At 51.9% G+C, this 14,485-nt stretch overlaps 2 protein-coding genes across 4 annotated transcripts; both read left to right on the plus strand.

The window, feature by feature from the left end:
- Positions 1 to 669: 669 nt before the first annotated feature.
- Positions 670 to 1,425, plus strand: LOC123029686 (protein PET117 homolog, mitochondrial). Its single transcript, XM_044442890.1, has 2 exons — positions 670 to 765; positions 1,279 to 1,425. The coding sequence occupies exons 1-2, from the start codon at positions 670 to 672 to the stop codon at positions 1,423 to 1,425; spliced, it is 243 nt and encodes an 80-aa protein (XP_044298825.1).
- Positions 1,399 to 13,950, plus strand: KAT14 (lysine acetyltransferase 14). 3 transcript variants are annotated; one of them, XM_044442885.1, is made up of 10 exons: positions 1,399 to 1,793; positions 3,244 to 3,362; positions 4,816 to 4,937; positions 6,675 to 6,856; positions 8,158 to 8,577; positions 9,207 to 9,766; positions 11,062 to 11,198; positions 12,068 to 12,243; positions 12,436 to 12,626; positions 13,128 to 13,950. In XM_044442885.1, the coding sequence occupies exons 1-10, from the start codon at positions 1,541 to 1,543 to the stop codon at positions 13,299 to 13,301; spliced, it is 2,334 nt and encodes a 777-aa protein (XP_044298820.1). In that variant the 5' UTR covers positions 1,399 to 1,540; the 3' UTR covers positions 13,302 to 13,950. The 3 variants fall into 3 exon arrangements, with proteins under 3 accessions (XP_044298820.1, XP_044298822.1, XP_044298823.1); XM_044442887.1 differs by having other exon boundaries at positions 8,161 to 8,577; XM_044442888.1 differs by having other exon boundaries at positions 1,732 to 1,793; positions 3,293 to 3,362.
- Positions 13,951 to 14,485: the final 535 nt, after the last annotated feature.

The raw sequence follows: 14,485 nt of genomic DNA on the forward strand, positions 1-14,485 counted from the left end.
TGCTAACCAAGCACTGAATGCGAGACCTACTTTCTAGCCTAAAACGGCCCCCAAAGCCCCCACCCCTCAAAAGGCAAGGTGCTAGGAGTGCTTGTTCACAATCGCCCCGGCGTCCAGGACCCCAGCGAAGGGTCTCTCCACAGGAGGGGCCGCATCCGCGGAGCCCCTCACCCACTTCTGCTGCAGGAGGAACGGCGGCTCCGTCACACGTGCTTCCCGCCCGGGGTTCGTCCTGCTCCGCTGCCGGTAACCAGGCGGCCCAGCGGGCGGCTGCAGCGCCGGGGGCTCCGGGCACCTCGGTCCGGGCAGGGCAGGGCAGGCCTGGCGCCCCGCGCTTCCGTGGCGAGGCGGGACCGCCGGGCGGAGCGGCCGCGCCGAGGCTCGGGCTGCCCGGCCCGGGGAGCGCGGCGCTCTCCAGCCGCCCCGGGCTTGCCCGCGCGCGATCCTCTGCAGGGCGCAGGGCGCGTGCGCACGCGCGTGGCGGTCCCGGGAAGCATTTCCCGCGGGCGCGTGGGGCCCCCCGGCGGCTCGGCGCGGCGCTCTGGCCCGCCGACTCCGCTCCTCCCCGATTCTATGGCGATGCGGAGCGCAGAGCGTCCCTCCGAGGCACCGGAAGCGCCGTCCGGGCACGCGCCGGCGCATGCGCACGCGCAGCCGCGCCCCCTGGCCATGTCGGCGGCGTCGCGGGCGGTGCTGGCGGGCGCCGTGCTGGTCTCGGGCGGCGTCATCGCGGGCGTCCACCTGCAGCAGCGGCGGCTGAGGGAGGTGAGCGCCGCCTCCCCCGGGCGCCCGAGGAGCCGCCCCGATCCGGGCGCCCCCGGGCCGGGAGGGCATGCCGGGGAGCGGGGCTGGCCCGCTGGGCCGGGTCGGCTCAGCACGGGTCCTGCCCGCCGGTCCCGCCCGCCGAAGCCCCCGGAGGTGCGCGGAGCTCCGGGGAGCCGGCAGGTGTTGCCGGGCCGGGCCCGCCCCGCTGCGCCTGGGCAGGCGCTCTCCGCATCTGGACGCAGCGGCCATTTGCCAAGATGGGGGTCGCACCAGCCCTGAGCACACGCAGGTCCAGGGCCGGCCGCAGGGTTTTATTCCCTTGCAAGTCCATCTGCCGGCTGCCCGCCTGGGGAAGCCTGCGCGTGTTGCCGACCCTGTTAGAGGCAGGCGATCTGGTGGGAAGGCAGGCATGCCATGAGCGGACCTGGCTGGAGCCGGGGGTCAGACTAGATGACCCGGCAGACCCCTTCTGACTCGCTCTGGTTCTGTGTTTCTGTTCGTTTCCTTTTGCAGAAGCTACGTGAAGGAGTGGCCAGAGACGTCGAAAGACAGAGCTATAAACAAGGATCTCTTGACTGTTTCGAGGAAAAGCCTTCCTTCACCAAGCAAATGGAAATGGAAAGGAGCAAAGTGCTGAGGCCAAGAGCGTCCCAACAGTGAAGGAAAAGACTTGGCATCTTCCTTTCCACTTCAGTGTGCGGCTTGGTACATATTTATTGAAACAGTCTTTACATTGCTGCTGCTTGGAGTCTGGAAGAGTCAGATCCGTGACAAAATGGATAATGTGTATATGAGTGAGCTGATTCGCTGTCATGACGATGAAGCAACGAGGACGTCGCCTTCAGAAGGGCTGGAGGAAGGGGAAGTGGAAGGGGAGACGCTTCTCATCGTGGAGTCTGAAGATCAGGCTTCAGTGGATCTGAGCCACGATCAGAGCGGGGACTCCGTGAATAGTGATGAGGGGGACACATCGTGGACAGAGGAGATGTCTTATTACTGCGAAAGGTGTCAAAAGTGGATTCCAGCAGGTAAGGCTCCCTAGGTCTTGGTGTCTTAATTTTGGCTCTTCATAAACCTGGGCACTGGGAGGGAATCTTTCAGGAATGGATAGCTGTGAGTGGGCTGAAGGTCCTTTTAGAGTCAGTTCACACACACAAGCAAAGCAAACCGCATTATTTCTCATTGCTGGATTATCCGTGCAGATGAACGTCTGCACTGACTTCCAAAGTACGGTACAATATGATAAAAAAACAACAACTCATAAATGTGGTAGCTCATTCAGACCTGCATGTCCCTTAGACATTAAGTAATGATTCTCTGGGAGTGAACCAGTCCTTTTGTCACTTAGGAAAGATACAATTACTGCTGTTAAGACATTCATTCTATGGGTGTTCTTATTTATCCTTGCCTTTTTGTGCAGTGCTTGGGGTGGGTTTTCTTCTGAATTGTATTGCATTTCTTTCTTTTAGCCTGAGATAGTCTGTTGTTGAAGAGATTAGAAATTTTAAAATTGTATTTATTGTTCACCATAGAAAGTATTGTTCCATTTGCTTTCTGAGGAGAGAAAACAGACTGTGGTAATGTGAAAACATCTTTGTGATAATGGTCTTTATAACAGAAATAACTGGCTATTAACAGAAATAACATGTCTCACAGTCACACGTAAAATGCTTCTGAGTATATGTGAGGACTTGTTAGTCTTTGCTTTCCGTTACTGTAACCTGCACTTTGTTGAACCTGCACTGGTGGCTCCTCCGCCACACTGTCGGCTCCAGGATGTCAGCAGTAGATTGTCTGGAACGCCAGGACCAGAGGGGATGGAGAAACTGGCAGGACGCAGCAGCAGCACCAGGGGCGAAGGTGGAGTCAGGAACAGGCGAGGGGCATGTGCTGGATAGACCTGGCAGGCTCAGCAGTGAGGGCAGCGTTCGGAACAGGCGTGGGTCTAGGTCCGAACACAAGTGAAGACGTTGCAGAGGCAGGCCGTGTACACAAGACGCCCCGCACAGCGTTGTTGTGAGGAAGACGGGCCGGACTGGAAAGCCTTTTCTAGGCTTCAGCTCCCCGCTGGCTGCACTGCTTGGGAAGTGAGCGGTGGCCGAGGCGAGAAGAAGCCTGCAGGCGCTCAAGGCAGTCCAGTTGTGCAGCCCTTAGCCTCCCTCCGCAGCGTGTGCCGCACAAACAGAGGCCAGGAGCTGCTTGCTCAGAAGAGGGATGCCGCTTGTGCTGCTCTCGCGTGGCTTGCGCAAGCGAATGCCCAGCACACTGGAGAGGAAGCCGGATGCATGGCCGCGAGGAAGCAGGCTGGGGTCAGGGGAGCCGAGCCAGGGAATCCAGAAGGAATTCCTTATTGATCCCTAGTTGTGGGGCTGCACTTTTGCTCTCGAGCGTGAAATGTACTTTTGCAACTGTATGACATGCAATATTTGGGTTTTGCAAAATGGCTGAGTGTCTTGTGCTTTCCGGCTTGCTTTGCAGGTCAGGTGAGGGAGCAGGTCACCTATCTCAAGGGCGATAACTTTTTCAGGTTTACCTGCTGTGATTGCTCAGAGGACGGGAAGGAGCACTTTGAACGGCTGCGGCTCACATGGCAGCAAGTGAGTAGCCAGTGACTCTTCAGGCACTGCATGGCGAACTGGGTTTCAGATTCCTGGGCATTAGGATTCTGTGCGGAGTTTCTGTTCAGAGTGTGATGTAAAACCAGATTTTTCCTCTCTGCCTTTCCAGGAACATCACATTATTCACTTATATTCAGCTAGTGGTCTAAAACAATCCTTTCCCACTTGCAATACTGTCAAGCCGACCAGTCTCATCTTGACATGATGCATTTGCTTTCTTTTTCCTAGCGACAGAATCTGGCCATTGTCCCAGTTAAATGTCATGATGTGCTTTCAGCCCAGCACTTGAACCTATTGTGATCACTTTGGATTTCCTTTCTGTATCCCAGGGAATTAGTATGTCCTGCCCAGTGTTGTATCCTCTGCAAATCCGATCAGCGTTCCTTGCACCACTTCATCTAAATCATTAATAAGAATGTTGAAGAGCACTGCATAAAAGTTGCGGCACTCCACTCCCATCTGAGAAGGCGCCATTGATGAGCACTCCTTGAGTCTGATTCTGTAGCCAGCTGTGGATCCACCTGATTCAAGTTGTTCCATCCAGCCTCCTCCTTGCCCCTTTGCCGATCAAGATGCCGTGGGGCATTTAGTCAAAAGCCCTGCTGAGAGCAAGATATACCATGTCCACAGCATTCCCACAGTCCTCGAGGGAGGCTACCCAATCAAAAACGAGATCAGATTAGCCTGGCAAGACTTGTTCTTGATGAATCCGTGCTGACTTCTAGTAATCACTGCATTGTTTTGAAGGTTTTTGCAGACTGGCTTCTTTATTATTTGTTCCAGAATTTTCCTAGGGATTGATGTCAGACTGACTGGTCCGTAATTCCCAGGTTCTTTTTTTCCTTTTTTGAAGCTGGGGACATTAGTCCTCTTCCAGTCTGGCACTTCCCGTCCTCCATGATTTCTCAAAGGTTATTATCTTTAAGCACTATCATGGTGTTGAGAGGTCTTCTGCTGTTTCCTTTATTATTTGGCGATCGAGTTCATCCAGCCCTGAGCTGTCTGCCTGCGCTCTTCCTCTGCAGCCTGGTGGTCTTTCCCCTTCGTGTGTCCTTTTGTCTGGATCATCTCAAGACTTTTTGTGACATCACACTGGCTTCCACTATTGGCTTCTGTTTTCTTCTGGCTCTTCAGTTACTGTCGTTGTTTTATTTGCAGTTTCAGGTGATTCTACTGCTGTCAGCAAGTTCATTGCTGTGGGCAGTTTCCTTCTTTTTGGGCAGAGGTTGGACCTGCAGGCTCTGCCTCACCTCCCTGAGCTGGAGGAATTAACTCATTCCTGCTGAGTTCCCTCTTTACTTTCTAAAGAACACTCGAGGCAAAATTCAACTCAGTTGTTTGCAGAATTATTGGGAGAAGGATATTGTCTTGTACTAGAAAAATGCCCTTTTTGGTGTTACTTAGATACGAAACATTCCTATTTCTTTTTCAGGTTGTCATGCTGGCAATGTACAACCTGTCCCTGGAAGGAACTGGCCGCCAAGGTTACTTTAGATGGAAGGAAGATATTTGTGCTTTCATTGAAAAGCACTGGAGTTTTCTATTAGGAAACCGGTAATCCCATTATTTTATCTGAGAACGAATGACAAAGGGGGGAAAAAACCTGAACAGAAGTTCAAATATAAATGGAAGGTTAAATGTGGCAGGTCTTGCCTGGTTGAGAGAGAAAGAGACTCTGGTCTTCCAGTGTCCAGCTTTGGGTTCCTCAAGCTTGCTACCTGCAGGGCCTGCTTGTAACTGAGCATCCCTGCGGCCCATCAGCCATAAGGTGGGGCAGAAAGGCAGGGTCTCTTACAAAATAGGAACCGAGTGGGGTGACATTTAGGAATAGGACTGAGAGAAGGGAGATTATGTAGTCCATCTTGAGTTTTCCCCAAGTGGATAAGACACCTCTTTTTTAATGTTTACCCTCATGAATAGCTGTGATATGACATGGATATTAAGATGGTAGCTTAGAATGCTGCATAATCTCCAGGGAAAGTGGCCTGAGCTATTTGGCGGAAACTATGGATACAAAGTCATTAAAAAATGAATGGATTACCATAGCAATGTAAAATAATGCTATTCTGTGAATGAGAGCAGGGAATGGCTTAAGCAAGATTTGGCACTTTTGTGTTATTTGGGTCTCTGCCAAACACATTATCATTCACTGCTGTTTGTCTGGGTTTGGATGTTATGCAAAGCCATGTTTCACTGAAGTTGGAAGAAAAACTCTTTCAGGAAGAAAGGCTGAGCAGATGAGACCGAAGCGTGTACAGCAAACGTACTGCTCAAGTCCACTGTAGCTTTTACGTAAGCTAGCAATGGTCATTGCAGGTTATGTTGGGAGAAAACAGTCATGAGGTGCATCCCTTCCGTGGCGAGAAGCTGAAGCACAAAGATGGGCCTGCCTTTCACAACACGCAGGACAGATCAGAAGTCCCATAGACATACATCCGAGCGTGTTCTCCTCTTTCCCGCGCTCTCTCCCATGCCTGTGCAGGCACAGACCCGCGGAAGAGACGCGCGCAGGCTTGCTGCCTCGTTCCAAGGCAGTCACCAAGCACGGAGCAGACCCGCACAGCCCAGGTGGGCCCATTTTGCCACCCAGGCACAAGCTTGTCTTTTTGACAAGTGCTTAATTAAGTCGCCCAGTTGTTGGAAGTAGGGCTGCTAATCATTCTCTTTTTTATGTCTTGGCAAAGACCAGTGGTAGCTTCCTTTGGAGACACGGTAATCACTGAGATAAATCTTGCGATGAAAAGTTCTTTAATATGTCAGGACACGTGTTCCTTTGAATTACCTACTCATCTCTTGTAATTGAATGCAAGGTCAGTGTAAATGGGTTTCCCATGCCCTTTTGATAGCTAAAAAGCCTTAATATTAAAGCACTGGAAGAATAAACATGCCTGCGGTAATGCAAAGGTCGGGGAGCTATTGAAACTTTTGATTTTTAAATGGGTGGCATTTATGTGGAATCTGCAACAGATAAAAATATAAAAAATAAAAACATGGCTATTTGGGGTGCCTTTGTTGAAGGAAGTGCATAATTATTTTTAAGAACGATAATGTGCTCGCTCCCCCAGCTTAGGGCAGATTTCATGTGTTCCCGCAATCTCCACCTTTGCGTGAAGTCCTCAGACCAAGGTGGAATGGGCAGTTGTGTATTCATAGCTCTCCTCTGACTCCCAAAACTGTGGCGCTCCCAGCGCTCCCAGCTAGCATGGCTGGACACTTCCCTTCTCCTGTATCTCCTGCATCTCCTGTAAGGCCCGTGTGGCCCTCAGACGGCCTTCGTTTCCCTCGATGCAGGAAGAAGACTTCCACCTGGTGGAGCACCGTTGCCGGTTGCCTTTCTGTCGGAAGCCCTTTGTATTTTCGTTCGGGAGCGCAGGAATTTGGAGAACCAGGGTGGTGGAAACTGGTTCACAACAGGCCCCCGACCATGAAGCCCGAAGGCGACAAGCTGTCCGTGTCTGCCCTGAAAGCAAAAGGTATTTTCCTCTTCAAAGCTGCACGTCAGTTTGCGCATGTGGATATGCGGGCGCGTGCGTGTGTCAGCGGTGAGAACTTGGTCGAAAGCCAGGGAGCGTATGGTGCACTGGTGCTTTTGCACTCCGTCAGTTGCACGCCAGAGGAAGGCTGCTTATTCATTCATTCATTCAAAAGCGGGCGTGTGTGAGGAGGCGGCCAAGATGATGGGACCCTCCCCCTTTACACCTCGCAGTTTAGGTCCCGCAACATTTCTGCATGGGATGGGAGAGCGTTGGGAGGCAAGAGAGGATTCCCACTCCCGGCCCATTCTGCTCGTCTGCTTCTTTCTCTGATCTCCTCCTGCCTTTCATTCTCTTGAGCTGAGCCGCCCAAAGAGCGTCAGCCATGGGGCAGAATAGAAACGAGACGAATAAATGATGATATCTCTGCCCAGTTAGCACCCTTGTGTGTCCAGTCCTCCCCTGCCTCTGCTGTCTTTTGAGTTTTTCTGCTCATTGCTTCCTTGCCACTCTTCTCTCTTGCGGACATGTGGATGTTAAATGTTCAGTGTATTTGATAACTCAGTCCCCTATCTCTGCAATCCATAAATCTAAAATAAATCTGCATTACTGTCTTCTTGTATCTTTTAATGACGTTAGGTTTGGGCCCCTCATTACAGGAAGGATATAGCCAGGTTGGAGTCAGTGCAGTGTAGGGCCACAAGGTTGGTGGCCGGTTTGCAGGGGATGCCGTATGAGGCGAGACTGAGGGAACTGGGTCTCTTCAGCCTGGAGAAGAGGAGACCCAGAGGGGATCTGTTGGTGACATACAGGTATGTGAGGGGGTGTCACACGGAGGTGGGGAGAGACCTGTTCTCCCCTGCAGAGGAAGGCAGGACACGCTCCAACGGAGCAAAGCTCAGGGAACCCAGGTTCCGTTTGGATGCCAGGAAGCACTTCTGACAGTCAGGACCCCGAGGGTGTGGAATGGGCTTCCACGGGAGGTGGTTGAGGCCCCACCGGTGCAGGTGTTCAAAGGTACGCTAGACATACACATGGTGGGCATGTTGTGAGCAGAGCCGGCTGGTGCCGGGGGTCAGACTAGATGGCCCAGAAGGCCCCTTCTGACTCGCTCTGTTTCTATGTTAGATACTTTTATGTAGCAGTAAATGTTTTATTTATTTATTTGTTAAAACATTTCTATGCCGCCCCTTGCCGTAGCCTCGGGGCAGCTCACAACAATGTTGCCTTTGCATTGGAGCCAAGTTTTAAAATTGATAGCCTCTGTGCTTGTTGGAACAAACACGCGGGTTGCTGTCCAGCAGGTTCAAAGCCACCTTTGGATCCAGTCATTACTGTGGAGGGACTCCGGAAGCGGGGGAGTCGCAACCCAGCAGAGTCTGCCATGGAGCTGAAGGAGAAGCGGTCTCGCACGCAGGAAGCCAAGGACATCAGGAGAGCTCAGAAGGAGGCAGCCGGCTTCCTGGACAGGAGCACGTCCTCCACCCCAGTGAAGTTCACCAGTCGGAGTCGTCGCCACGAGATCGTCCTTGAGAAAGGGGAGGTGGTGGACTTTTCTTCCATGAGCTCCTCCGACCGAACTCCTTTGACAAGCCCGTCTCCCTCTCCCTCTCCGGATTTCTCTGCTCCGGGGACACCAGCGTCTCACTCAGCTACACCGAGCCTGCTCTCAGAAGCGGACCTGGTTCCGGATATAATGCCACCGCAGGCCCTCTTTCATGGTAAAAGCTGCCTCCCTTGAGCGTTCGTCAGGGCTAGACCTCCTTTGCACCGTCACATCTGACCCCGGTTGCACTGCAGGTTGTTGCTGATTAACACCTGTTGAGGACCATCCTGTGAGGCAGGCTGCACTAGCCAAGCAGGACAGGCTCCGGTGGGCCTGCAAGCAGTTCACGTGCATGGAGTGGCCTCACCCTTTGCTGCCCCGGCCTCCTTCCGGGAGAGAGGTTAAAATGTTGCCCCTTGCCCTGGTGCTTGCTGGCTTTGCATTCTGTCCCGCTGACCACAGTCCTAACAATACAGTGACTGGTTTACTGTCTCAGCCCAACTTGTATCTTTAGATACAGTCACATTGCTATAGGAAGGTCAGCTCACTGTCAGGTTTTGGGAGCCCACCAGCTCCTCACCGTATTCAGAGCAAGTTTGGATCTGTTTTCATTGGGAAATCTCTTTACAAAGAAGTCTCCTTAAAATAGCCAATGGGGGAATTGGCTGTTACCAGTTTGCTGGGGAAGTGCACTGCCAGGCCAGGTCTTACACTGTGTCCTTCCGCTTGTGGGCCTCGCTCTGCTAGGAAGGGCGCCCAGTCGCACGATCGCAGTGTGGGTGAAAAGCTCTGTTCTGTGTGTAGATGACGAGGAGGCGGAAGGCGATGGTGTCATAGACCCAGGGATCGAGTACATCCCGCCACCCAGCCTGCCAGCAGGAATGATGCGAAAGAAGGTGAAGGTCCCCGAGCAGATCAAGCAGGAGCTGGAGAACGAGGAAGAACGGGCGGGGAGGCTGGAAGGCTACGCCGACAATGCTAACCATGCGCCGGCCGCCTTTCCGGAGCAGGGGCGAGACAAGCAGAAAGCACGCCTGGCCCACAGAGACGTGAAGCCCGCCGTGTCCAGGTGCCTGCCCGTCAGCATCTACGAAGAGAAGCTGCTCCTGAAGCGGCTGGAGGCCTGCCCCACTGCGGTGGCGGTGAGCCCCGAGGCCTGCAGGCTGCGGCGCAAGCTCATGGTGCGCCAGGCCAAGCGCGGGAAGGGGCTGCCCCTCCTGGACCTGGACAGCGCCGCGAATGCTGCCCTCCTCCTGGTCGACGGGATTTACGGGGGCACGGGAAGCGACGGCGCCTGTCTGCCCAACGGCTACGCTGTGTGCAGGACCACCAGCCAGGACTTCCGCATCTTGGATCGATACCAGGTGAGAGCTGCGAAGGGCGGCTCCTCTTTCAGCAGCTGCCGTACTGAGGGCAGGGTTCTGGGCAACGAGGACGAGGGGCCTCTGAAACCATGCAGCGGGCTTTCAGGTGCCTTGTGCTAGGCACGCGGCGCACAGAAGCGCCCACAGGAACACCAGCTGCTGCACTCCTCTGGGAGGGACGGGGCAAAGCCGACTTCCTAGGAGAAGCTGCCCTAACCTCCTCCCACTCGGGGGGGATATTTGCTCTTCTCAGGGGCTCCTCTGGTGACCATAGCTTCCTGCTCATGCAGTCTCTTTGTAACAGGCTTAAAACCTTTGGTGCTCTAGAAATGACTGCCAAAACCACCAAGCAAAACCTATAAGCATGTCTTTTGAGTGTGTCTGTTTTGCAAACTTGGAATGGCTCTCGGCTTATGTAAATATTTCTGAACTGCTGCTTGGCATATCCATTTCCTGGTGGGAGATGCCGTTCAGCCTGCTTGGGACCAGCAGGGCATTCCTAGAGCTATAGGATGCCGGGCTTTTAAATATAACATCAGCTAATGGAGACAGGGAAGGAGGTTGTAGCAGCTTCTGTTTTTATCTTCCTAACAAGGGACATTCCTGCTGGGTGGAGGAGGAAGCAGCAGAAATAGCCACAAAGAGGAACGGCTGAGCTCTCCCGGGGTCGCTCCTTCTGGCAAGGCGGCCAGCACATTCTCTGTCTAGCTGGCAGCAGTTCGCTCCTTTACACAGAGGAAGAAAACAGTTGCCACAGATTGGAGCAGTTGGCAACCTTGAGCTGGGTAGCACCGAAGCACTAGAAAGCACCAAAGTTGGCTTTTCTAAAGAGACACTTTGTGAGACCAAATTGGGCATCGCTTCACTTAAGAGTTTGCCAGCTGTAAGATGGATGCTAGATGGGGATTTGAACACTGAATTTACCTAGGCGGGAATCATGCAAGTTAAGATCTGTCTTAGGCAGGAGTTATATCCCATCTCCCATTCGTGAGGCTAAATAAAGCGTTGGTTTAAAGCATGGGTCCATTTGGGTTTGTCGGAGCAAGCAGAAGTGCTAGAGTGCTGCCAGAAGTTACAGATCATCAGAGCTGCCCAACGCAGTGATGGGGAAATCCCCGTCCCGCAAGAACCGTTGTTAAGATTGTTAGGCATCCCCCACCGTCACCACTTCAAGAGCAAAAGCACGAGCCGAACAGCAGCGGGACGGTCGTGTTGCAGTGTTGTCCTAACACTGCTTTTAGTCACTGGCTGCTTCCCCAGCTTGTCTCCTTTATTTTCCTTGTCTTGTTGCATAGACCAAGCTACCTGCTGTGAAGGGGTTTCGCCAAACAGCGACAACATTTCTGTGTCGACTTGTAGGCTCGGGAGACACGCCGACCGATCAGAGCATCATCAGCCCCTACACGTCTCGGATCCTGAAGCCTTACATCAGGTGCGGCCGTCGAGCTGCCTTCACTGAGGGCGCACTCAGGCCTGTCCGTCTTTCCCATCAGCGTTGTGACTTGTCTTGGTGGATAAGTAAAGCTGTCAGGATTGCCGACTGCTTCCACTGGGCCAACGGCTGTGAGGACTTGACTTGAACAATAGGAGAATTACACAAATGAAACAGGCTTTCTTTAACACCTGATGAAACAGGTTACAGCAATCCCCATTTTACAGATGGAAAAAAGAGATGCTTTCACAGAGATGATTCCACACTAAATCATGGAATCACTGAACTGGAAGAGGCCAGAGGCCAGAGTTGCAGGCGTGCAGAATAACCCACATGTGAACACATAGCAGTGAAGGGGAACACAATTGGAAGGAGTTTATGACTGGGCCAGGCTTTACAGCTCAAACTAATCAGGTGCAGTTCTTTCTGGACACTGCAGTGATTGACAAATGTAGAGAGAGAGAAATTTGTGTCTGGCCTGCTGGGCATTTAAGCAGAGCTGTAGGTCTGGTGCTGCATGGATGTGGGAAGTAGTTCCCACAGGCTGGCAAAACCTGTTCAGCTTCTGGATCTGTAGAGGACTCTTTAGCCAGGTGAAAAGCTCTTTGCATTCTTTTCATGGACGCCTGGGATGGACTGTAGCCTAAAGTATCGATTTGCTTTTCAGGATCTGTGTACGAGTGGATTGCTAAGCCTCAGACCGTGCCCTTGCATTACACGGTGCCAGTCTTGTGGCTCTTCAACCCTGTTTTGTCCCCGAGGGTAGATGTCAGGAAGTGGCTGGGGCTCAGGGCACAGGCCTAGCCATCATCACGCATGCAACTTGTCTGGTTGCTGGAATGCTCTAGAGCGGTTTGCATTTCTTGCAGGCGTGACTACGAGACTCAGCCCCCAAAGCTTCGGCTGCTGCGTGAGATCCAGGCCCACTCACGGAAGGGTGGTCCCAGCTGGACTGCTGAGCCGGGCGCACCCGTTGACTATTGCTACGTGCGCCCGAACCACATCCCCACGATTAACTCGATGTGCCGCGAGTTCTTCTGGCCAGGTAGGATTTACTTTGACAGTCGCGCTCACAGGTGGGCAGCTGCAGCGGGCCAGTAGTCTGACTCCCAGGTCAGGGGGGCAGCTTTTAGCCTCCAGATGTTTTGGCCCAAAACTCCCAGTAATCCCTCTGTCTTGGCCAGCCCAGAATAGATTTATCTGTGATTGCTCACGGTCTGCTTTCGTCATCCCACAGGGATTGACCTGTCCGAATGCCTGCAGTATCCAGACTTCAGTGTGGTCGTCCTTTACAAAAAAGTAATAATTGCTTTTGGATTTATGGTGCCAGATGTTAAATACAATGAAGCCTACATCTCTTTTCTGTTCGTGCACCCTGAGTGGAGACGATCAGGCATTGCAACCTTCATGATTTATCATCTTATTCAGGTAGCTAGAAAGTAATCTATATTCTTGATAAACATAGCCTGTACTTTTAAGTACAAATGCAAATTAATTTGTGTCTCTGGATCATTTATGTTACTCTTGTACACCATTGTTCATTTGGTTTTTATGATGCTTCGTAGCTGATTAAGAACAGAGAAGCTCCCCTTGCAAAATTCAAGAGCATGGTTTGTTTGTGTGATTTAAAATTGCTTAGTCACCACAACAGGAGCACAATCTCAAATCCTGAAAGAAACCTCGAACAGTTTGCTGAGCAAACATCGCTCCCCGGCCGGCGCTGCATTTGCCTGCCCGGCAGCGGGGGTGGCCTGTGGTCACCTCGGAAGCAAAAGCCAGCGTTGCCTCATATGGACAAGGGCCTAAGCAGCAATTGTTTACTGCTGGTCCCTGCAGTGACATCTGGAAATCGGTACAGAAGTATTGTTAACCAGTATTAACTTGATTTCTTCTTCAACTAACTCGGCTGTTGGTGTTCCCTTTTGACAGACGTGTATGGGCAAAGACGTGACCCTTCATGTCTCTGCCAGTAATCCTGCAATGTTGCTGTACCAGAAGTTTGGATTTAAAACAGAAGAGTACATTTTGGATTTCTATGACAAATACTACCCTTTGGACAGCAAGGAGTGCAAGCATGCGTTCTTTCTGAGGCTGCGACGATGAGGCAGAGATTTGCTGGGACTTTCAGGGGAAAACAAGTCCCCGGAAGAAAATTTGACTAAAGGAGAGAGAAACTCACCCATTTTACTGCAAGGATGGAATTCATTCTTTGTTGTTTGTGAAGAATCGTTTTGACAAAGTGGTTGCTGATGCACCAAAAAGATCAATATTTAGCTTCTTTATTGACAGTTCTATGATGCCTGAATCAGTCTTCCCAGGCTTTGCAACATTTATTAGAAAAACATGTTTTCTTTTTCACCTATTAAACTTCAGATGGAATATATATATATATATATATATCAAAATAAAAAGGTTTTATTTTGTGACCTGAGTGCATTTGAAAGGCTTTTTAAAGACAGTATGCATTCCAAACCTCCAACATCTGTACTAATAAACTTGCATGCCGTGAAGTTCAGGCTGCACAGACTTGCGTGGTCGGTGCAGCTCCCCTGCTCCAGGGCTGACACCTTGATGGGATGTCACAGCGGCATAGCCCCCCTGTGCTAACCTAGTGCAGCTGGCATAGGGGCCAACAATGACTCGCATTAGAGGCATTCTGGGAAATGAATGGTCTTCCTCCAGATACAAAACTCTTTCCAAATCCACTCGCGGCCTTGTGTTGGTACAGTTGTAGGTTGATTAAAGAGGGAATAGAAGTTGCAGCGTTCTCATTTTTTTCAGCAGAGTCAGAACACACGCTCCTGCCACAACTGTGATGATGGAACATGGGATCTGGATATTTGCTGCAGCCAGTGACACTATCCCCTGAAACAGGGAAGCCCTCGCCAGGGGTGCCATAACTCGGCACACAGCGTTTGCTTGCTCGCTCACGCTGATCTTACGGTGTGTGGGCCCATGCGGAAAGGAGCTGCAGACAAAGGGCCTCCCAAGCACTCCGCTTGGAGAGGCAAGAGAAGGGGGAATGCCGGCCTCCAAGAACCAATATTCCCCCTTGCAATGCATGGAAACCCACCCTTCCCTGAACAACCAGTGGCAATTTCCAAGGGAAAATACAGACAGGAATACACTAATCTGATTAGCTGATCACAGGCAAAGTGTCTTCCTCTACTTTTATATCATCAACACATCCTAAAATGACAGGAATTTGGGCTACAAGGGCCAGAATACTCATGGGGGAAGCCACGGCCCTCTTCAAGTCACCTCCACTCCACCAGAGCAGAAGCAGG

Source organism: Varanus komodoensis, unplaced genomic scaffold (genome assembly GCF_004798865.1).
Source record: "Varanus komodoensis strain SLA01 unplaced genomic scaffold, ASM479886v1 scaffold40, whole genome shotgun sequence".
Taxonomy (NCBI): Eukaryota; Metazoa; Chordata; class Lepidosauria; order Squamata; family Varanidae; genus Varanus; species Varanus komodoensis.

Coding starts and splice junctions, on each gene's coding strand:
- LOC123029686 (XM_044442890.1), top strand. CDS start 670: ATGTCGGCGGCGTCGCGGGCGGTGCTGGCGGGCGCCGTGCTGGTCTCG. Junction 766..1,278: donor AGCAGCGGCGGCTGAGGGAG/GTGAGCGCCGCC, acceptor TTCCTTTTGCAG/AAGCTACGTGAAGGAGTGGC.
- KAT14 (XM_044442885.1), top strand. CDS start 1,541: ATGGATAATGTGTATATGAGTGAGCTGATTCGCTGTCATGACGATGAA. Junction 4,938..6,674: donor AGTTTTCTATTAGGAAACCG/GTAATCCCATTA, acceptor CCCTCGATGCAG/GAAGAAGACTTCCACCTGGT. Junction 9,767..11,061: donor GCATCTTGGATCGATACCAG/GTGAGAGCTGCG, acceptor CTTGTTGCATAG/ACCAAGCTACCTGCTGTGAA.